The sequence below is a fragment of the Tenrec ecaudatus genome, chromosome 8 (genome assembly GCF_050624435.1).
Source record: "Tenrec ecaudatus isolate mTenEca1 chromosome 8, mTenEca1.hap1, whole genome shotgun sequence".
Classification (NCBI taxonomy): domain Eukaryota; kingdom Metazoa; phylum Chordata; class Mammalia; order Afrosoricida; family Tenrecidae; genus Tenrec; species Tenrec ecaudatus.
The window spans coordinates 68,988,873-69,013,548 of record NC_134537.1 but is presented as its reverse complement, the minus strand read 5'-3'; the positions used below and the strand labels follow the sequence as shown (position 1 = coordinate 69,013,548).

Genomic DNA, 24,676 nt, shown 5'->3' with positions numbered 1-24,676 from the left:
AATATCTGAATCTTTCTCCATATTAACTAAGTATATCTAGAAAAATCTATGCATGTGCACAGATTTTAGCACTATAAAATTGCTTTCTGTATGATTACTCATTAGATCTATTCAACAATTGTTTTAATACTTGTGAACTCCCTCTCATACCTCCTTAGTGATTGATTACAATCCTCTCCGATGACCTATATGCAGCTCATGGGCCTCATTCTTAACACTCCTAACTTTTTGCTGTAAAGAGAACAATTTGTCTTTGCTGCTTGGTTGGCACTGTGCTGACTCCCTCCTGTCAGTCCCCCTTAGTGCTTCAAGGAGTTGCCTCTGCTGGAACACACCGTCCTCTCCGAGGCTTCTCTGCATTTCTGCGTCCCCTCCTTTATGACACTGCCCTTCATACACCTCTTCTTGCTCCTTTGTCTTCATCTTGTCTTCTTGTTTATTCCCTCAGCCTATAAACAGGATTGAGTTTCTAAACGAGAATAAGAAAAACTTCCTTGTCTCCTCTTTTTCATTACTGCCCAGCACCCACTTCCTCATTTATCTTTCATTTCATCAGCAATTTAAACTCTGTCGCCACTAAGTGGTGACGGGAATAGTCTTACAAGTCTGACGGTGATATTTTAACCTTGCTCTTTTTTTTTCAGTCAGTTGAAAAGTTTCATTTATTAAAAGTTTTATTTTAATTGGTCTAATTATTTTAATCCTCAAGTGTTTTAGATTTAAAACTCATTTTTAAAAATGTGTTTTCTCTTGTAAGCAAAGGAACATTTTTTATAGAGTGTGCTGAAAATTAGGGAAGTCAAGGGTACTGGTTCTGTCAGGTGCAGTGTTTAGAGTGTTGTTCTGATAAAATCCGGTTGCTCTGAGATGGCCTGAGAATGCCAGTTCCTTTGGAGTGAAATTGCAGGGAAGAAACTCTGGGATGGGTGAAAAGTCCCCATAATCACTTGACTTGGTTTTATACATAATCATCTGAGGTTTTGATAGTGAGGTAGCTGTACAGAGTGTCTTTGGGTCCAACATACATGAAAACACAGGATTGCCTGGATTCACACAAGGAGATACTTGTTCAGATTTAATTTCTGTGTCTGAATGTGAAGTTGAAATGATTCTCAATTCCTCCCAGACGACCATGATCTCAGCAGCCAGGTCCATGCAGAGAGAGTGAATACATTTCCAGTTATGGCTTTATATACTTCGGGGATGTGCAAATGTCCCTAATTTCATCATGACAGGAAGGGGTTTTCTAATAGGAGGGGGACAAGCTAAGGCTGTGCACGCAATAGGAAGGAGAGGAGCTAGGAGTACACATTTGACAAGATGGGCAGATTCTAGAGTCAAGATGGCAGCTTAACCATGACCCTCCTTGAGTTTGCTTGACCTTCTAACCTTGCTCTTATTAAACCTCTCTATGACATAGACTCCTTGGAATTCTGTCTTCAAATTTGTTATCAGGCCACTTCTTTTTGTTTCTCCTTTCTTTCTCCTTAAAGAACTCCAAGCACGCTCCTGTTAGACTCTGATAATCAGGTGTTTTCTAGAATTCTATAATTCCCCATTCCTTTTCTGCCTATAAAGTCTGTCCTTTGACATCTTATCCACCTACAAGGTTTTTTACCGCAGATGTATGATGACTCATATATCTACAATGTTCATTCATTGAGTGCCAAGTGTATGACATCAAGTTCAAGCTGGTTATATTCTATGAGCTTAACAAACTGAAAACTTGAAAAGCTGAATTTATATGCAAAATCCTAAACATCAGAGATCGTATAATGCTGATTCAAATTAGCAGTACACCCTCCTACTCAGTGATATAAAATCATTTACCAAATGCCGGAAGTTTCAGCTCCAAATCTGTTCTTAATCATTAAATTGTGTCCCTTAGGTGAAAGCGTACCTAGAAAGTTAGTTATCCAATCAATAATTCATACAAAAATTGTTCTGCGGCATTGGTTGTGATCAATCACTCTCTCATTTCCTTCTTGAGACAGTCATTTTCATTCATCCAGTTTCCTTGCCAGTTGCTGCCGCTCATTTGAAGTCTGGGTACAACTTTCCCTTTTGGTCTTGTGTAGATGAAGGTTCTAAGGAGCAGATTCTTCAGGGATGTTGTTGTTTATTTTCTTAGCCCAATCTTTTGTTTGGCTGAGGAGTGGCCTTGAGACTCAGAATTGTCTTGAGTTTCCAGTTAGAATGCAATTTCTGGGCAAATTCTCAGGGGTTCCCGTAGTCTCTTCCATACATACATCTGGAATTTTTTTTAGCTTTGTAATTATATAATTCAAATACCATAAAATTCACTCTTGTAAAGCATACAATTCCGTGGTTTTCAGGACAGCCATAGACTTGGGCATTCTCCAGCAGTATCTATTCCCAAAGCATTCTCACCACTTCAAACATTCTCATCACTGGGCCACTTTAGTTTTCCTTTCAAGGGATAATGAATTTTTTTAAGTAATAAAAGATATAATGTTATACTGTTGTTATATAATTATGCAAAATATCATAAGAAATGGGATTTTTTTCATTTGAATTTTGTTCTATATTTCACTCATTCTAACTGGGCTCTCTGTGCTGGTCCTGATATGTGTGGAAGATCGTGGTAGCCAAGCACCAACCAGCTTTTCTGTCCCAACTCTGAGGAAGCCGGGGTCCCTGCAGGCCATTGTTGTTATGAGTTGCCGTTGAGTGTGCTCTGACTCAGCGACCTTATGCACAACAGAAGCACACTGTCTGTCCTGCACCATCCTCACAATTTTTCCTATGCTTGAGCCCATTGTTGCAGCCAAGGGTCTTCCTATTTTTCATTGTCCCTCTCCCAAGCATGACATCCTTCTTCACAGATTTATTTCTCCTGATAACATGTCCAGAGTATGTGAGATGAAGTCTCACCATCCTTGCCTCTAAAGAGTATTCTGGCTGTACTTCTTCCAAGATAGATTTGTTTGTTTTTTGGCATTCCATGGTACTTTTAATACTCTTTGCCTGCTGGAAATTCAAATTTATTGATTCTTCTTTTGTCTTTCTTATTCAATGTCCAACTTTCACATGCATAGAGAGTACTGAAAATCACATGACTTGGTTTAGTACAGAGGCCCTTCTTTGAGAACTTTCCCTTCTATTTTTATTTTGCTGAGTTTTTGTTAGGAAAGGGTATTGGATTTTATCAGAGACCTATATCTCAAAGTATCCTTCTTTGGGGACTATACATTTTAAAGGTTGTATTTCCAACTCTAGCCTTTCTCTTGAGAATTCTGCACTCTACAATGTATACCACATCAAGACACCAGTATTAGGATTCTCAAGGGCACAAGTTCTGTTCATTTTCAATACTCCTTTAACTTGGGGACAAAAAGGTATATGAAGAGGCACAGCAGGGTTGTAAGGTGGGGAGGGTCAGGTTTGTCCATGACATTCTCATAAGACAATCTTTGCTGTCCTTGGAGAAGGGGCAGCTTTATTGCGACAGAGAAAAAGCCTCTTGATGCAACTTTCTTAATGTGACTCTCACCGACGAATCTTGTTCTCACTAATGTGGCTTTCAGTTCGGTGCCAGTTTTTGAAGCTTCATGAGTCCCTTTTACCATCCTGTGTCCTTTTTAGAACATTTATCAAAATCACCCCTTTGAAGATAAATTTCACCATAACTTTGTGAGTGAATTGCCCAACAGACTCTATTTTGTTTGAACCTTTTAAAAAAGAGATACTCTAACACAACTCAGTTAAGTTTATTATGGGAAATCTTCCTGAAGACATCCAAGATCACAAAAACATATGGTTGGGGTGGGTGGGTTTGTTTGTTTTTTTAATAAGCCAGACATGAAGAAACTGGAACCGAGTAACAATACTTTTTTACTTTCTTGCATATTTGATACTGAACTGTTCAAGCAAAACTTTTTTAAAAAGCATCTTTTTACCATAACACACTTTGCATTTCCTAGTGAAATAATGCTAGCATGAAAATAGATGAGTGTCATCCCTGCATGGTGACTCAAAAATTCATTTTCTAAAATTTTAATGAAATATTTTCATAAAATACCTATGAGAATCTTCTTTTCTATTCCATATTCATTAAGAAATAAGATAAACATCCAAAGTCTAAGTACTAAAAACATACCAGACCCAGAAGCTGCTCATTCTATTCATGTCTAATTCAAATTTCATTTGTACACTTTATCATAAAAATATGATTTGAACATGTGTACTTTCATGAAAAATCTCTATTCATATTTTCAAGGCTGGTATTATTAGTACATTTTTGTAAGAACTGGTTTCTCACCTTACACAAAAGTCGAACTTCACATTCTTCTGTAACATCCCAGTGCAGATATTCAACAAAATGAGAACCTACGTAGCAAGGGGAGAGAGTAAAAATATAACCCCAAAAAATGTCCTTTTAAATAAATTTAATTTTCAAAATATAGATATCTGAAAGTATATTTGGAAGAAGAGTATAGATGTGTAGTATAGAACTTCAGGCCTCAGAAGTCTACACGTGTGAACTATTTGTTTACTGTACTCTGCCATTGTTACTGTACTCTGCATTTCCTAGTAGAAACATATCGGCTGATCTCTGCTTCTTACTTATATCTAATATCTATTGCCTTTCAAGAGAAGATTACTGAAACCATGACATTTTCTTTCTCATATGTTTAGCTGAATATGCAGCAACATGGGATGTTTAACTGGAAATGCAGCATTATTGGATATGAAATCTTAAATGAGAAAAATTAATAGAGATGAGATGAGCAGTGTAACCTAGCAATTTCCTAAACACACAATCTCTTATTTACACAGAATTCAAAATCAAAGGCAGTTTTATATTTCTCTTTCTTAAAATACGTGTATAAGCCACAACTAATCACCTTCATCCTGCATAAAAGTACAAAGCAGACTTAGAAATAACTAACTTTCTCAGACATACAGTCTGCAAAGTGCCTAATTTTTACAATGTAAAAATAAACTATTCTTGTCAGTTAAAATAAATCAGTAAAAAATAATGGATGCCTTGATTTTATATTTTACAAATAACATAAAATTCCATGAATAAAAAAATAGTTAAATAAACTTTGGATTATATTTTGGTGTCTGAAATTTATCTATTTTCTTTTATATCTACTTCATATGCAATTTTTAAAGTAATATTTTAAACCACTTCTTTCTAAAGATATTACGTAGACTAAACAAGTTCTTGGCAATTGAAATAATTTCTATTGTCCTCTTAAAGTAATAAAAATCCCAACCAACCAACCCCCATTCTTTTAAATTTATTCTTTATTCTCAAAGTTGCTAAAATTCATCCAGACATTTAAGATGGAAGGACCCTGTGCTTATTATTTCCCAGTGGTAAATTTTCTTTAATATTGTTTTGGTATCTGCAATATGTTCATCGCTGTAAAAAGTGTTATGGGTGTTATAACATATATACAAGAAGTCTATATTTTGAACTCCTGAGTTCAAACTAAATGCCTCTGATAATACATGCTACAGGATGTCAGAAAAATGCAGAGTCAGTGGGGGTACATGCAGCCAGGGAAGACTATGGGGAGAAGGGAAGAACCATTTTGGAGTTTGGATGGTGACACAGTTTGAAAGGGTGGTCACTAGAGGAGTTTTCCAGAATGACAATAGTCCAGAAAGACAGAAATTCACATGATGAAAAGCAGAATGTTAAAGAATTCCAACTGATTCATCCAGAAAGTTGTTTTAGAGCCTGGTAGGAAATACAATGTGGTAAAACAGAATAGACTTGAATTATGGAGAGTCTAGGAAGTCAGAATGCGTTGTGTAAATTTCCCTAGTAGGCTGTAAGAAGTGAGCAACGTTTTTTAAACAATGAAGTATCTAAAAGAACTAAGTGCTTAGGAGTACTAGCTATCACATCAGCCACTATTTCTTTGACTAAGGCAATAACAGGGGTCCTGATGGTGTAGGGGTTATGCATTGGGCTGCAGTCCTCAAGGTCGGTAGTTCAAAACCACCAATAGCTCCACAAGAGAAAGTGTGGCTCATGTAAACAGTAACAGTCTTGGAAACCCACAGGCAGTTGCTATGAGTCAGCATTGACTCAATGGCAGCGAGATGATAGTAACAGGAAACATGAAAAGTAAGTAACAGATTCTAAGACTTTCAAAGCTAGAAACAAGAAAAAATGCTCTTGCAATATAAAGGACAAAGTACAAAAAATATACAAGTTTCTACAGCTAAGAAATAGTTATACATTGACTGTTTTAAATAACGTTCAGAACATTGACATTATATAGGATCTGCTTTAGACAAATTTCAAAGCAAAAGTCTGTGTTGGGGGCTACTAGGGAAGGAGTAAGTCAACTACCTACCTTGCTTCCTGAGATACTCTTTCCTCTGAAATTCAGCCTCCTCTAGGACTGCCTTGAAGGCTAAATTCAATATTTAAAGAAAAACAATATAAAATCTGTTTGGTTCTGTCTAGTCAAAAGAATTTTTTGAATCATCTTTTATGAGCATGAAAATATTCAATATAGCATACCATCTCCAATAAGAACCAGAGAAGATTGATTTTTGGCCTTTCCATCTTGAATCTGCACAGTGTAGGTACCTTCATTTTCAATAGTAAATCGATCCATTACCATCTCAATTATGCCAGTCGATTTATCACATTTAATTCTATGTGTCTGGGAGCAAGAAGGGAAATACAGAATTACACAGGGAAATTATTTCTTCTAGCTCTGTCTCTCAGCATTTAATACTGACCCACTACGATGGCACAGGAATCGTGGCACAAAAACACTGCATGAAAGTTTATCAACGAATCCTCTTGGTCACAAAGAGGAAATCTGAACTACAAATTTTCATTCACAGTGATCAAGTCTAATTTCTGTGTAGAAGCAACCATAAACCTAACAAACTCCAAGCGTATTCCCAACAGGAATACCACATTCCCTCCAGAACTTGTAAATAATTAAACACATTAAAAAAGGAATAATGTAGTTGATGTAGCTGATGCCCTATCATGAGCTGATTACAAAACCACGCACACATACCCTGAACCCCACAAAAATTAATGGATCCCGATGACCATCGTCCCCTCCAGCTCAGCTCCTCTTTCAGCAGCAGAGGAGAGCGCTGATGCAAGGCCGCATAGGCCTTGTGACCGGGCTCTGCCTTCTACCCTGTGGCATGGTCGCCAAAAGGTCTGTTTCACCTTCGATTGTTCGTTATAGACTGTCCTCCTCCATCCCGGGGCCTCCCAGTCCTCTGCGCATACCATGCTTCCTGTCACTTCCGGACCTTAACATAACTGGGAAGGGCTTCTCCCTCCTCTTGCCATCGTTTTACACGCTCCCTCCCTCCGGAGTAGTTCCAGGAAGCCGGCTGGTGCCCTGAGCAGTGGGCGATGTGCCTCCCTGTGCTTGCCCATGCACCCCGGCCCCCCCCCCCCCTTCAGAAGAATCAGCACACCGGGGCCTCCAACTAGCTCGCATGGTATCTGACAGCACGACTGCGCCTTCGCTCGCGTGGAAGCTTCAGCAATGTGTGGCAGGTAACAAATGGGAAACAAATGCTGCCGGGTTGTTCATGCGAAGGCGCTAGGAGAGTTAGCTCACTTTGCCTTCGACGTCAGTCAGCCGGCACCACTGAGTAATGCAACGGTGTCTTCTCCAGGGAGATTCTGATTCCTTACATGTTATTCGGTGTTCTTCCCCAGCGTTGTTATTTTCTAGTGTGCATGCTGCTCTGCCCTTAATACTCTGGGCCGACGGATTCGGTGTGTTCCACAGCGGAGACATGGAGCCACAGAGACGGAGGGGACTTGACCACTGACCTCGGGATCTTACAGCCAAAGAGAAGCAGAAGTGGGCGGTACTTCCTGCAGCTACAGAAGCTGGGAGCCCTTGGCGAGTCGGAGTTGCGCCTTTGCAGACCAACCCTCCCGGGAAATCAGGTAGTTGTCCTTCATCTCCGCTTCGGAGCCCGCCTCGCCCACCTCCACGCCAGCCCCTTCCATGATACCCCCCTGGAGGAGTAGGCCCGGGCCCTGGGGTTCCCCTTGACATTAGGAAGCTTTCCCCGGGCCACCCAGTTCATTCCGAACTTACCTTCCATTCAACAATCTGCTTTCTAATGTTTAAATGACCTAACAGATGCGGATATGTTTTATGGTTGCTAATGGATCATGTTTAATTCTACCCTTGGATAATGTAATCTCTGAAATTAGACTGGGGCTTGAAGATATCACATCCAAATGAATGACTCACCTTACATACTATGGTAATGCAGGAAGAGGGTCACATATAGGACAGCATGATTCTGAGTTATCTTCAGTCATACTACTCAGGAAATCACAATAGGACTGATTCCATTGGCCTTGACCTCTTCAAGCAATAGGATTTAGCAATGGGATAGTAAGATTTGCTATCGAAATTTCCTGGAGGTATTCATTGGAGCTGTCAGACCGAGTCCAGTTGGAATTTAAACTACTTCCAATCTGAATACTGATCTTACAAATGAAAGTAGGGCTTGAAGCCGTTATAGAAAGATGAGCCACGAACAGGATAGAAAATAAAATGTGGTAAACAAAGCAGTATTACCATAAGGAAACGTCATCAAACTTCTGAATCTATGCTCCTTTTACAACCCTCACAAGATTCAATTAAAATATTTAAAATAGTTTCTATCGGTAGGTAACTAATCCAGCCGAGTTTACTCATTAAAAAGTCATATTTTTCTGATATACAATGCACATTTATTATCACAATACTCTTTCTTCTCTCTTTAAAGGCTTATTTATGCTTGATCATCTAAATGCCAGGATAGCAAGAGCGAGGTTAAAGTACCTACTGTCAGAATGTCAACTTTGTTCAGAGTTTATCTCAAAGCTAATTTCACTCTGCCTCATTTTTAACGTCGCCTGCCTGGAATTCTTAAGCATGAAAATAATCTCTCTCCAGTTAGCCCATCCTCTTTACTTTCCTGGATCAAATGCATTTCCAGCTTGGTTATTCAAAACCACCAGCTGGTCCATAGGAGAGACAGGAAACTGTCTGTTCCCATAAAGATTTATAGGCTATCATTGGCAGGAGCCCCGGGTTGCTCTGAGTTGAAGTCCATTGGATGGCAGGGTGGTTTTCTTGGGAGGTTTGCACAGCATGGAATACCTCATGCTCTTCAGCTCCCAAATTCTACCTGCATACTTCCCAAACTTTGAATTCTCCCTTAACTACTTCAGCTCTCCAAATCTTGGATTTTCCAGAATTTTGAACATCTTTGCAATACTGTTTCAACATATCCTCAATATTCCTAACTTATTCTATTGTTGAATTTGTGTTTCTTCAACTCTAGGATAAGGTCCATTAGGACCAGGTGATTGTCTTACATTTATGTCCCTGCTGGTTTGTTGGCTGCTCTGTAACCAGTGAATGATTTATAGAATATGTAATGCCATCTGTTGGTGTAAGAAAATGAGTCCCCAAGAGCGTCAAAGGTTAACAACGGCCCTTCATAGTCTGCTTCATCAATTAGGAATTTCGGCTTTTAAGTGAAAAGGCACACACACACAAGCACAATCTTCCTAGATTTTAATTCCCAGTCTGGTACACATAAAAAAAATTACTTTTATGATTAGAAATTCCAATCTTATTTGAAATGTAAACAATAGTACTTGAAGATAGTTTCTTAATGGAAAACTCGAGCATAAAATTGGTATGACTAAAATTACAAAGGGAGATAGAAATTTATAGGAAAGTATGACCTCAGATTTTTTTTGAGAAGATCATTTTAAAAAATAATATCAATTACTGTAAGCACATGAGAGACACATTGGCTCCACCCACGGAGACTAAAATAGTTCTTAGAGGCAATGTAAACCGAAACTGGAATATTACAGCTGTAATGAATGCACATTCTCCGTGGTCTTTGAATTTCTACTTTTGAGTGTTTACTTTTGGATATACAGAGCAAAATGCAAATTGATAAGAAAAATAGACTACTCTTATTTGTATTATATGATGCTCACTTCAAACATCTATATGTACAGAACGCTAGGAGCTTACTCTACTTGCATATGCAAAATAAAAAGGTCTGACACTCACCAACCAGATCCTTAACAATGCAATAGCCTTTTCAATATTCTCAGCTACTGCACTGCGGTGTATGGGCAGGTTTTAGAAAATAATTAGGCTTCTTGCTATTGCCATTATGCAGCAAGATGGAGTTCAATGATTTTATGAGTGCCATAAATACAGGGTTTTATGTGACTTTCACAAAATAGCATCAATCTTCTGATGTAAAAGTCACCTGTGGATGACTAATTAAAGAAGTGAAGTAGTATAGGCACAGTCCAGCAGATTAGCCAAGTAGCAATGGCATCAGTTAAGGGGAAAAAACAAGCTTTAGAAAGCAGGTAGGAAATGTTCGTCAGAGATGTTTAAAATAAAGTGAGGCTATACTAAATCCCATCACATTTTGTGGTATCATCTCTTCCCAAAGAAAGTGCCTCAGTTGTCTTGATCCTGCAATGTGCTCCCAGTCAGTATTTGTACTTTCAGGCAGAAAAAAAGTACATGCTTTTTCGCTTATCAGCGAGCATTCCCATCTGTGCCATCCTTAACGAAGTGTCCTTATTTCCATGAAAAAGAATAACTAAATAAGAAAAGGCACATGATCTTTGCACGTAACACATTGTCTATTGTAGGCAAAGAAGGCTCAGAGGGGAAAAGATGGTAGAATTTGAGAGCATTAAAATACCACTCCACAATAAAGAAAAGTTCAATCAAGCAGACAGTCCTCAGGTACCCTATCATTAGAGAAGAAGCTACATATGAAAATAATCAATGTCTTCTCATATGTTACAAAGTCGAAATACTAATAATGGTTCAGATTTAGTTTACACAATTAAAACACAAGAAGGTCAAAAGTGTTTGCATTATAGCATAAAATATATATTTTAACAATTCTGCTTCTCTTTGTTACTTCTGTGGCTTCCACAAAAAGGCGTTTATGCGATAATCAACATATAATCCCCCTCCCTGTACCAGGGGGATGAACAATAGCAATGTGGGTGAAGGGAGAGAGTGGATGGTGGATGGTGTAAGACATGAAAATAAAATGTTATAATTCACCAAAGGGTCATGAGGTTGGGAGGTGGGGAGAGAGGGAAAAACGGGGAGCTGATACCAAGGGCTCAAACAGAAAGTAAATGTTAGAAAATGATGATGGCAATAAATGTACAAACATGCTTGATATAATTGATGTATGGACTATTATAAGAGCTATAAGAGTCCCCAATAAAATGATTTTTTATAAAGGCATTTATGACGGGCTGAAGGAGGGAGAGTGCACCTAACAGCAGAGTATATATACTGTAAACCATTATTAAAAATAAATAAACTGTTTCATAAAGTATATCTTCCCCAGGTAAACCTCAGTCTTTTTATAAAACCAAGCTGAGCATCACTAAAGCATAGCTTGGCCTTGTTTCTTTTCCTTTTTTTTTTTTTTAATTCAGAGAGGCTTGGATTTGAAAGACCCTGATCTCTTATCTAGCTCAGACCAAATCTCTGAACATTTCAGGAATCAAGCATCTTTCATTCATCTTGTCAACCTTCGACACCCCAATTTCTCCAGCTCCAAAAAGGATGAAAACAAACACAGCATATTGACTTTAAGTAACTGACCTACCAGAGTAAAACTTGGCTCTGTCCAAAGCCAGAGATCACTCACACATGAACTTACCTCACTGTCGGAGACTGCTCGGTCATTAATAATAAATCTGTAGCTGGCATCTGGTGATAGGTGCTCAGCCTGGAGCCAGAAACGAACCTGGCCCTTATCAAAAATCTCATAAGCTAATTCGGATTTCAGAGGAATTGCTACAGGAAGAAAAGAAATCACGAGTCAATAATGCATGAATCCTTGTGAGAAAGCATCGCTGTCGATGGTAGGAAAATATCAATCCTAGTTATTAAATTGTGAGATTGTGAAGCCCTGGAGTCTTGAAATGGATTATAAAAAATAAAAATAGAACTCTAGTTAGCTGTTGTTGCGCTTAAGCGTCATGCAGAGTGTGAGCTGCCGTCCGAGGGCAAGCCGGCTTTCTCTCGGTGCTCAGTGACTGTAGCTGTGTGGGTTCTGCTGTATTTCAGTTGTGTTCAGTGGCTGAAGATTAATTCGATAGACATCTCACTTGAATTAGGAACAACTATCCTAAACAAGAATTCAAAATACTTGCTAAGCAATGAAATCTTCTATGAGTTGTTGTATACAGTAATATTTAAATCAATAGGTTACCACCTGTAAGCCCTGAACATAAAATGAGGCCATCATTTTCCCACCTCCCTTCGAGAGCTCCATAGGTTAATGTGCACAGCTCGAGCTGGTTTGCCGTCGTACATTCAAGGTCATGGCTTTACTTACTGGGATTTTTTATTTCGTTGCTCAATGCCATCAAACGTTCAAGCTCTGAAATTTAAAAAAATAGAATTTAACGCAGGTAATTTTCACCCATCCCTTCAGACACTTGTAAACAACAGCAGAGATGACATAACACCAAATATTTCACATCGCCACACTCCAGTTAGAGGATGTAAAAAAAGTTTTAGCTATAAGAGCAAAGGATGCATAGGCTAACAACAAACTTTGAATAGTCTAATGAACTATCAGTTTTCTGCAACTAACATCTTCAACCCTTGGTTAACATACTTCCTACAAAACAGGTTAGGATAACTTCAGGTAAGAGTCCCATTGGATGTGGAAGTAGTGTGGAAACTGCAGTGTGGAAAAACTTTCCAGAGAGATTTAGAGGGATTCATTTTCACATCTTCAAATTCCCTTTGAAACCTTTGCTAAAATTAATCTACTTAATATTTTGCTTATGTTTCCCTGACTTTCAAAAATGTTTCCTTCATTCTTAAAGAAAAAAGTATGCATGTGTGTTTGTGTGTGTGTGTTCCATTCAAAATCTCACTATGGTACATCGCAGTAGGTGCAAAAAAAGAAGAAGAAGAAGAGGTGATGTTCCTGAGTCCCACAGGAGCAACTGTAGAAAACTTATAAACGAAGCTACTTCCTGGGTCTTTCCTTTTGTCCATCTCACTCCCTGTCTTCCCTTCTCCCTTTCTCTTTGGCTTTAACTTCTTCCATCTTTCTTAAAACTAGACTTCATGTGATTGCATGTGAACATGTTTATTTGAAGTGAGAAAGGAAGGCAGACGTTTCCCGACAGGAAGCAAACTCCATTTGGTTGATTGGTTTGACAGCAAAGACTTTCTCGATTAGATCTCATGGTGGACACTTACATAACTCGAATGAGTTCATTTTTGCAGCTCCAAGGTTTCACTTAAAATATATTTAAAACCTAGATATCGTATAAAATATGCTGGGAATTTCCTTTGGAATTGCCTTTGGAAACATTTAAAATTAAAATGAAATAGTCATGTCAGCTTAAAAGCACATAACTAAGAAGTTCATAACTTTTTAAAATTCTTCATAGCATTATTTTTACTAAAGAATGGTCTTTTGATTATAGAATCAGTATCCGGTGGGAGTTGGGGGGTAAAAAAAAGCTTAGAGAAGCCTTCTGGTGGACTCTAGTTCCATTTCCGTCCTTTGTCTGTGAACAGCAAACTGAGAAGTCCAGAAGGTTTACTGTGTGGGTTCCTCTCTCTCTTCTCTTCTCTTCTCTTCTCTTCTCTTCTCTTCTCTTCTCTTCTCTCTCTCTCTCTCTCTCTTCCAGTGGAGGGGGGAGGCGTGGGGGCAGAGGAGGAGGGAGGGAGGTGCTTCTTCTCTTGTTCTCCATTTGGTCCTGGAAATTTTGCATGGGTCTATGGACACCTCCCACATTGGCTACTCCCCGCATTTTCTCTCTGCCTCCCTCTAGATTCCATTCTGTGTCAAGGTTCCTCATCGCCACACCCACAGCACATTGCCAATCAGGATACTGATTAATAACTAAGAATTTGCTTAGAAAGCTTAACACATCCCACAGACTAGCATTTTAATAGTGGACACTCAACCCCTTATCACAGGGGTGGGGGTGGGGGTACCTTAAAGATCCAAAGAAGCTCAGGTCTGAGGATTGGGTCCAGAACCCACGCAGTTCATTCCACATTACTGACCATTTAGTTTAAAAACGTGTAAGGCTGACTCGGACCTGTGGCTAAATAATGGACTGCCACAAATACATGCCATCCTGGGCAGTAAAAAAAGATCAATTCCATGCGGTATTATCCTTTGCTATTTGAACTCAGATCTGTGAATTTATCTAACAGAAACGATTGCTTTTATCTAGTCATGCTAAAGAAAGTTTTAGGCTAAGTTCTACCTGCTGCTTTCTTTGTAAAGGGGATCGTGACTAAGTAAAATTTCAAATAGTTCACACTAAAATACTGTTCTATTTTTAGGATTACCAGTGTTAGAAAGCAGTGGAAGGAATTTCCCATCTGTTTATTTCTCATTAAATATTATTGCTTTATTGTTACAGTACTTTCTTGCCATAGGATTGAAATGTGACAAAAAATCATCTTAAAAAATACAAGTATAAGGCTATATAAGCAATATGTCCTGGACCAATGTTTCACTTGGTCAATTGAGTATAAACTCTAGAGTGTTTAATTTCTAAAGTAAATTTAAGCTTAGTTATTATAAATATGCCCTATTACAAGCGTGCCACAAAACACACCCTTCTCCCAAACAAGAATGTCTTTCCTATCTACAGTAAAACCTCTGAAAGCCAGAATCGACATGAGGTGAAAACCTCTCAGAGAAAGAACATGCGAAAATTTGACAGCAACCACGTGGTAGGAAGTGGTAAGATTGCAGCCTGTCAATGGTAGGAAACGTGCCCGACTCAGAGAAACAATGTGGTCCCGTCAAGTGCCCGCTCTTACAGGTTTCATGGTATTAGTATTCATCTTTCAGTGGTATAAAACCCAATAGCTCAAGCATAAGCCGTGTAGACATTACCTTCTTCATCCAAAACAAAACTGGAAGACACACCATCTGTATCACTTACAGACACAGAGTAAGTCCCTATGTCCATTTTTTCTGGGTTCTTAAAGTACAGTTTTGAACTAAAATGGAAGGAGAATAGGCAAAAGTTAATTGCTTGTGTTTCAATGACTTGTAAAAGTTTACAATTGCCAGCTTCTTTGTAAGACTTACTTCTCTCCCACAGTGTCAATATTAAACTTCTCAGCGTCTGCAATCTCCTCATAAGATTTACACCAAGTGAAGTGAGATGCATCTGTCATTTCTTGGCAGTCAAAGCTGAGGTAGATATTGCCTCCCTCATCCACGCCAGCTCTGATTTCCTTTGTGCCTACACAGCAAAAAATGTCATTGGAACATCTTAGGAACACGCTGTTCTTTGCATCCTTTTTTTCCCCTTTGTGAACGGGGAGGGAACAAACTGCAGCTTGCTTTACACTGTCCACCAGGAGTGACCGTCAGAGTGAGGAAGGAGCCAACTTCCTCGGGAACTGGTTACTATTAGAGTAGGTTGGTTGGGTTTTGGGTTGTTTGGGTTTTTTTGTTTTGTTTTTTCCTTGTTTTTGCTGTTGATTTAAGTCATGGGATTGTTCTCTATTTCTGCTTCTGTTTCATATGCTTCTGTAGAGAACATTTGGCCCATCCAGGCTATAAAGGTTTCTCCTCTCTCTTTTTTCTTTTTTTTTTTTTAAATTTTATTAGGGGCTCATACAACTCTTTTTTTTTTTTTAAACATTTTATTAGGGGCTCATACAACTCTTATCACAATCAGGTTTCTCCTCTTTCAGAGACCTGATTCCAGCCCCACTGTCTTCAGAGTGGGCCCCAGACTGACATCATGCCGCTTAATGGCTTCTTTTATGCTGCTTTTGGGGGAGGCTGAGAGGGCTGTTTGTTCACTTGGCAGGTCGTGACCAAGGTGGAGTCCTCGCCTAATAGCGCCCTGTCAGAGTCTAACTTACACAAGTTAGAAAATGAATGAAATGTATCTATGCCTCTGCCAGCAAATGGAACGGAGGCCATTAAAAAAAAAAGTTTTACCAAAGATTCTGTAGAAGAATATTGATCAAAGGGAGGGAAATTCAGAACAGAATTTCAAATTCTCATGTAATGCAGACTTTCTGGCGGCATACATCTATCTTTAAGCCTTAAACTAAAAACATCTGCTGAAATGCTCTTCAAACCGAACAAGAAATCTTCATAGCTGGTGATGAATGTCTGCCTTGAGCATCGTACTCTTTTACAAACTGTCTGTCTGTGGTCAACTTACAACAAACAGCTCAAGAGATTAGCCCGAAACCTTGGGGAGAGATGAGGTTCTGTTCCTGGATGAGGGAGGGGAACAGCTGCACTGCTTGAAGAACGGAATGCACCCCAGTGAAGGTCAGCATAGAAACCTTTCAATTACTCGGAGTCCTGATGGGTATATTCTCAACAAAAGTAAAATACCGTTTTAAAGTTTTTGTTGTTTTTTTTTAATACAGACCTGTGAAGGTCGTTTAAGAAGCATCAATGCATACCTTCCTTCTAAATTATTACTGTGCAAAACAGGTTGCTATTGTTAGCGCTGAGAAGTAAGATCTTACCTGGTTTTGCCTCTACCAGCACTGGCTCCGAGCTGTCTGATGGCTTCCCCACGCCACTTGCATTCACTGCCCGGACTCGGAAGACATAGGTTTTCCCCTGGTGCAGGTCACAGACCTTAAAGTGGCAGAGAAAAGCGCCAAAGAGCCATGGCATATGCCAAAATTAAAGATGATGCTCATCTTTCTCCCAACTTATTATGAACATACTGTCTTGATTTAAAGTAGTATATTTCAAGTTGGAAAGCTATGCATGCCAATAGGGGTAAGATTAGCAATCACTCCTGATCTCCCTTTTGTAAGAATTTGCAGAATTTAAGTTTATTCTCTGTCGTTATCTTTTCTCTGAATATTTAAAGCAGGATTAAAATCATCCTAAACAGTTTGCAATCTGGTGTTCATATTTAATATATCTTCTAACTATTATCTTAACTGTGATTTTTTAAAAATAGTCCATCATTTTTTCACCTCTAAATTAAGTTAATCTCTTCTTATTCAATCATAGATCACTTACAGCATATCGTACAGCACAATACACCAAAACCAAGTGCATTACCACGGAGTCCATGCCAGCTCAGAAAACTGTACTTATGAGTTTCTGCCTGTCATCTGGATGGGAGCAGGAAGCCCCAGCTTTATCCCATGCGCAGCTGGTGGCTTGTGACTGCTGTCCTTGCAGGTAGGAGCCCAAAGCAAAACCACTGACCCACCAGGGCTCCTTACAATACTACCTACTACATATAATTACATTTCTAATTAATTCTGTGATATAGAGTCTTGGAATCAGCCATATTGCACATTGCCAAATGACTCTTGTGAAGGCTGTGTATATTTACAAACCAGTTAATTCGCCTCCACATACCTGTCTCAAGTGTGACCTTTCTTTCAGCGTAAAGACGTACGCTACATTTCTACCTAAAGGACACCACAAAGTCCGAAAGTAAAAGAGGCAGGCATCTGCATTAAGACAAATGAGCCGCATTAGCATGTGGACCTGCTCTCACAACTGGGCCGGTGACTGGCAAATGGTGAGTCCTTAAAATAGAAACATTTGGAGAAAGGGAACCCACAAGAATTTAAACATGATAATATCATCAAAGATAATAAAACGGTGCAGATATATGTAAACATGTGCATATGTATACATCTATGTATGTATCAAATAAGTTTCTATTACATAATCATATAAATAATAAATATGAGACTCAAATATGAAAAGACATCATATACCATTACTGAGACTCGTAGAAAAAATGAGTAGCGCCCTTAGCAGTTGTTAGACTGCACTATGGGAAGAAAAGGCATGTCCGGACCACTCACCACAAGCCAATAGGGTCACGGTGGGTGAAGAACATGTCATTTGCTGAAGGCACGTGATTGCCCTCTGCTGGGAAGTTGTTGTAATTGTTACACAAGCCTGCGGTTAATGACACCCCTTAGGACTACCGCTGCCCATCTGTAAGCAGCACAGCACGGCCGCCACGGTCGTCGCCGCCATTCAGAGTATTTGTTCTAACGGGTTCACCTTGAGGCTCTGAGCTAAGCCTGCCATGGGAATCAAAATCTTTCCAGGCACGAGGGAATAAATAAAACGAATGAACAGATGAATGAGTACTAGCACCTTTAAATAACGATTTGCAGTTGTCCTCTCGTTTACTGTGATCCATTCTTCGGTATCCTCTTCTTTATAATCCACAAAATATCCAGAAACAGGGCTGCTACCCGAATACACTGGGGCTTTCCAAAGCATTACCAGTGATGTATTCCTGACCTCGCAGAATGTCAGATCGTAGGCCGGACCTGGAGGAAACCACACCCGCACTCACACAGGGAGTCGATGGAGGCCCCGCCGCCGACGCCTGCCACTTCCTTACGTGCCCCACACCACGGGCATCGCCCAGTATTCCTCGTTCAACCTCACATCCCGGGTTTAAGCAAGACGTTGGGGAGGAAAGCCTCCCCGAGTATTTCTGTAAGCCTTCTCCTATGAGGCAACCAGGTGAGGATGGGAGTCGGTCGAATAAGTCATGAGTTCCCATGGCTCGCTAGGGACCAGCGGCGACACGTCACCCGAGAAACTGACGGAAAGGGAGTGGACCTCACGTCAGTCACAGGACGAATCCTTCAGAGAACCTGAAACACCTGGCCAGGCTAAGCACATCTGTCCGCTAGCACATTAACCGCGGTCGCGTCGTCTACAGATCGCCACAGCGAGTCTAACTAACGGTGGGTCGTGCTGAGTCCCCAAATGCAGTGAGCACTGACGGTCCTTGACCAATCGCCCTCCCTCCGTCCAATGTCCCTGGGCCAGTTCCTAGGAAGAAGCCTTCAAAGAGCCTCTCTAAACTCCAACAGATTGTGCCTTCGTTGCCTTCTCTACGGAACAAAAGTTAATTCCATTCAAACAAATATCAAAGAGCAAAGACAAGAAAGGCCGTCTAGCACAAAACCGAAAAGCAGTCTGAATTTTAAGCGTCTTCAGGTTCGTCTTTAGTTTTGCTTTGGTTTGGTTTGTTTCCCATGAGCATCTATATCATTCATCTCATGGGGCTTCTGACGGGCTGAATAAAAACGGGCAGTAGAACGGGAGGGTCTGTGAGCACAGGTTTTACAGGGGGGCCCTAGATAGATGCAGATTTGCAACAAGCGCGCGTGGTCCAATGGAGCCCACAAGACGCCGCATTGTCTGGGAAGAGAACAGCTCCGGCTGACATCCAAATGCGGACCCTAAGTCCAGCTGTCTCCACTTGGGGCCGAAATCAAACCCAAACCGCTGCCGTTTGGGGAACTTTAACTCAGTCGTGATCGGGTAGGACACGGTAGAACGGCCCGTGTAGTCCGCAAGGCTCGATAGCGTTACTGCAGCCCACTGCGCCGCTCTCCCGTGGAGCGCCTGGGGCTTCGAACTGCCAGCCTTCCGGTTAACCTGCTTTAATCACTGCTCCAGCCTCCTAATTTTGGGCCCATATTCCTTTCGTATGGAACCTCTAGCTCCCTTCCGGATCTCTTTGGAAATACTTCTTTCTTCCTCCAGGTGTCAGTATTTATTACTCTCAGTACTTAGTAGTTATCCTTTCCTCCTGTTTGCTCAAGCCTGCAGACCGCCCAGAATATTGTCTGAGGGTAGGAAACTTGTGTCATTCTTACTGTGAATCACCAATGTTTGACACGATGGCAGTTATGCCAAAATATTTGTAAAGCATGTCGCAGCTGTAAGAGGTCTCCCATGCCTGAACTGCTGAGATCGGGTTAGTGTCTACAATGGTGAGTCCCCGTGCGTCAGAAAGGAAGGAGCCCGCTGGTGGCTCGGCCAATAAGCAAGCCTCTTACCAGGCTCTGGCATGGTCCAAGCTTCACACTTGAAGTGTTCGCTGGGATCTGACGGCTGTCCTATCCCCGCCAGGTTGGTTGCAGCAATTTTGAATTCATATAATGAGCCTTCTGTCAAGCCCTCCACCTATTTCGATTCATGTTAAATTAAGACACGAATTAAAAGATGCAGAACAATTCATTAAGGAAGGAAGTGTTCATGATTGACTTATAAAATAAGATCTCATTAATATATTAGAACAAATAACTTAAAGATGGCTGTTTATGTTTGTTATATTGCAGCCACTGTGCCAAACCCTAGATATGAATTTTAATGCACTCATCCAGTACAGTGTATTGGTTTCAGTCTAGCTGGCCCTGACCCATCCAATATAAGCAAAGATGAAAATATATGCAAGATGTGGTCTGCTTTTAATGAACCCACAATTTACTAGATATACACCTCACAATGGGCCTAGGAGACCCGGTGCTGAGATTGGCGATGTCCTTAGCTCCTGGTTAAGCCAGTTCAAGTTACTTGCTCTCGGCTTCTTCATCTCTTCTCAAAAAAAAATGTTTTAAAATTGTTTACAAAATCTTTTCAGTTCTCAAATGCTATGATCTCGTTATTCTAAGCTATTTTTTGTTTCTGTATAAAATTATGTAATTGTGTCAAGTTCAAACATTCTCTCTAAAATATATAAGCGCATAACAAAAGATAAACCTTTAAAAACCAACCGTAAAAATCCTCTCTTTAATCGGTGAAGAGTTGACCTCATGCCAATTTTTATGATGTGCTTCACGCTTGTCTATGTAATACCCAAGGACTGCCGCACCTCCACTGAATTTGGGCAACTTCCACCCCAGAGTCATAGACTGGCCATCACAGTTGAGCAGCGTAATTCCATAAGGATGAGATGGAACAGCTAATAAAAATAAAAGTAAATGCAGAAAGTTACCCAGAATCCCAGTTAAGAATAGTCCCAATATTCTTTATCCCACCAGAGTTAATTCTAGCCTTTCAAACGTCAACTGAAAAATAGCCTGTATGTCTGTTACGTCTTCTATCGCTTCTGTGGCCTGATTTTGTTACCATCTTTGATGTTAATTTATCCTTTTTTAAAAATCATTTTATTGGGGTCTCATACAACTCATCACAATCCCTACATGCATCAGTGTGTCAAGCGCATTTATACATTCATTTCCCTCATCAGTCTCAAAACATTTGCTCTCCACTTAAGCCCCTGGCATCAGCTCCTCATTTATTCCCCCTCCTTCCCCGCTCCCCTCTCCCTCATGAACCCTTGATAATTTATAAATTATTATTATTTTGTCATATCTTACACTGTCCAAGGTCTCCCTTCACCCACTTTTCTGTTGTCCATCCCCCAGGGAGGAGGTTATATGTAGATCCCTGTAATCGGTTCCCCCTTTTGACCCCACCCTCCCTCCATCCTCCCGGTATCGCCACTCTCACCACTGGTCCTGAAGGGATCATCTGTCCTGAATTCCCTGTGTTTCCAGTTCCTATCTGTACCAGTGAACATCCTCTGGTCTAGCCAGATTTGTAAGGTAGAATTGGGATCATGATAGTGGGGGCGGGGGGGGGGCAGGGTAGGAAGCATTTAGGAACTAGAGGAAAGTTGTATGTTTCATCGTTGCTACAGATTTTCATTTATCTTTTATCAAGAAGATTGTTTTTAAGTTTTCCGGTTTCTAAATACTCCCAATATTCCAATCTTCTGAAGGCAACTCATTACATGAGAAGGTGTAAAAAAAAAAAAAAAACTGTGGAGAAGTCCCACTATCTCTAAATCCTATTTTTCCACAAAGTTTTCAAAGTCCCAGGTTAAATCTGACACAGCCATTTCTAACAACAAAATATCTCCCATTTTGAGAAAATCTTTGAGAAAGAAGTTTTTCTTTCCTACAGCATGAAAGCAACACCTTTCCTACAGCATGAAAGCAACACCTTTCCTACAGCATGAAAGCATCACAGACCTGATGGTCTGTGATGATGAATATTATTTAGACTATTAAGTTTTAATTTCCTGCATATTTACACAAAAACCCACTGCCATCAAGTCCATTCTGGCTCGTGGAAATCCTATAGACAAAATAGAACTGACCCTTAGAATTGGCAAAACTATCAATTTGTAAAGTAGCATACACAGCCTCGTCTTCCTCCTGCAGAGCAGCTCCTGGGTTAGAACCAAAGACTTGGTCATTTCACAGCCCAACACTATTTATAAAAACTTCAGATTCATTTTAAATGAGTATGAGTTCTTTTTTGTTTGTTTGTTCTATTTTAAGCACCATGTTTGAAAATAAGCAATCTTTCCCTAAAAGGTTGGGAAGCATGTATTGTTACTTTTCCCCTGAGTCTGTAAAGCTAAATATGGTCCTCCTCTGGACCTGCGATAAGCCTGCGCTATAAATAAGCTATTTGGGGGAAGTGAAAACTGAAATTGGCATTTATTTAGTAGGGATGACTTTAAAAGGTAAATGGGACTACTTGAAAATCTCTCCTGCCAAGAATTTGAGGAGAGATCCGAATAGCAACTTTAAAGCAAAAGAGTAATTGCTGGCCATTGTGGTAACACTGCTGTTAGAAGACTGATTTTAACCTCTGAAGATGTTTGTAAGTTTAAAGACCAAAATAATAGTAATTATTATTATTAAGGCTTACAGATTTCTCTTGAAAGTGAACTGCTACTACTGTGCTTCTTAGTTCCTAAAATGTAATATTACTATTGCCAACTGGAATATGTTTAAACATGGTAGTACTTTTACCTAAAGACCAAGAGCAACATTTACAAATATAGAGCTTTATTGGATCAATGTTTCTGTGGATCGCCACTGAGATTCAGGATCTGAATTGTTCAGTTTGATCACACGAGTGATAATTTCAAGAGATTACTATAAATCTAAAAGTTTCACATGCATTGGAAATTCTCAGAAATAATTTAATTTTTTAAAAAGACATAATTTATTGAAGTTTCTTGAACTGAGCATAGCTCAAAAGGCTATTGATGCTGTTCTACTTTAGCATACATTTTGAAAAGAGAACTTCGTACACTATAACGTGTTTTAATGTAGGTATAAGTGTTGGAAAACAAATGTGACCTCTAATAATATTTTGTTTTTTTAATTTGCAATTTATTAGCATATTATCATTTCTCCCTCTCACACAGCCATTTCCAATTGATGAGAGGTTTCAACAAAATTGCGTGTTCTCTGTTGAACAATTTACATGCACTTTTTTCCTCTGGTAATATTCCAAATGGCACCATAAATGTTTATTCATGCAGAAATTAAAATATAGTTGGGAACTCAAAATTGGAGTTGGATAGCCTATGAATTACTTACTGAGGGCAGCCTGGACTTTTATGATATCAGACTCTTGTGAATTTTCACTTGTCCCAACAGCATTAACGGCTTTCACTCGGAAGATGTACTGCTCACCCGTCGTTAAGCCATGCACAACAAACCTGAGCAAAACATGAACCGGGCCATGATTCCAATCGGCAGCTTTTCATTCCTCCCCCAGCACAAGTCGAAATCCTTTAGCAGACTTAGTGTATATACATATTTAACTGGAACTAAAATGAAGTTTGCTCTTTGAGTTATACGTGCATATAATACATATGTTTTTATTCTCCATTTTACTCAGTTAATTCAAAGCAATATTCCATGACCAATATATAAGACAGCAACACAGTTATAAATGGAGATGACACAAATTCAATTTCTAGATACACATTATTAGTTGCTGGATCTGGGCCTAAGAGATAGAAGCAAACCTATCGCCAGTCGCAAGTGGCCTTGGTAAAGTCACTTCCTCTGTGACTTCCCCTTCATTTACGAATTGTATGAGTTTTAACCAAATCACGGATACATGATTAAATAGAATTTAATTGGTTACTTAAGAGAACTATGTGTTTTGTTTGTCTGTTTTTAATGTAACCGTGATAGTCTGAGACTTTGAAGTCAGATAGATTGGGCTTTGACACAAATTTTATGTCCTTAATCAAGTTCGGTAACCTCTGTAAATTTCTATTTTGCCATCTACAAATGGAGAGTATAGTCCCTATCTCACAGCATTTATATATATATATATATATATATATATATATATATATATATATATATATACACACACACACACACACACATTTATTCATTATGAAAACCTAAATGCTCAGCAGTTTCTTGCATATGGTACATATTCAGAAAATGCAAGCAATTATCTTATTCATTCAACAAATATTTACTAATCATTTATAAGCCTTCGGCAATGTGATAATGCTTAATTTCTTGTATTCTGTTATGTCTTTATTTGCTGGCCAGTAACTGGAGAATAACTTCTAACTGTTACCAAATACATCTTCTTTTCTAGCCATAGTTTTGTGGGTTTTTTTTTTCAAATTCATTTTTAAAAGATTTAAAGAAGAAAAATGACTAGGCAATAATTGACAGCCTATCCACAAATGGTGATTCTGACAGCTGCCTATATTTTCCTAAGAAGCATAGCATGGAGAAAGCTTAATACACACAGACACTCCCTGCACACTCAGCATGAAACCAGAGGAAATCAATTCCAAAAGTAGAACTGCTCACTTTCCTCCGAAAACAAGCCAACATCCTTCTGCACCGGCCCCTCCGAGGGGGAAACGGAGTCACAGCAGTTCTGCCTCCACTGGAGGGCCAGAGAATGGGGCTGCCAGTTATATGAAGACAGCAGTTTTTAAAGTTTGGAAAAAAATCAATGAGGAAAAATAAAATGACTACTTTCACATTGTACTTGCTCTTTAATT

The 24,676-nt window shown here is 39.5% G+C and overlaps 1 protein-coding gene across 1 annotated transcript in view; it reads right to left on the bottom strand.

The window, feature by feature from the left end:
- Nucleotides 1-24,676, bottom strand: part of LOC142454352 (myomesin-2-like) — a 109,829-nt gene that overhangs the window by 27,862 nt on the left and 57,291 nt on the right. Inside the window, exons 16-27 of the mRNA XM_075555685.1 lie at nt 23,229-23,350; nt 20,598-20,785; nt 19,881-20,007; nt 18,172-18,350; nt 16,554-16,668; nt 15,142-15,298; nt 14,944-15,050; nt 12,397-12,441; nt 11,716-11,852; nt 6,512-6,656; nt 6,342-6,401; nt 4,283-4,350 (exon numbers count right to left, since the gene is read on the bottom strand). Of these exons, the coding sequence (XP_075411800.1) occupies nt 4,283-4,350; nt 6,342-6,401; nt 6,512-6,656; nt 11,716-11,852; nt 12,397-12,441; nt 14,944-15,050; nt 15,142-15,298; nt 16,554-16,668; nt 18,172-18,350; nt 19,881-20,007; nt 20,598-20,785; nt 23,229-23,350 (1,450 nt within the window). The remainder of the gene's footprint in view (nt 1-4,282; nt 4,351-6,341; nt 6,402-6,511; nt 6,657-11,715; nt 11,853-12,396; nt 12,442-14,943; nt 15,051-15,141; nt 15,299-16,553; nt 16,669-18,171; nt 18,351-19,880; nt 20,008-20,597; nt 20,786-23,228; nt 23,351-24,676) is intronic.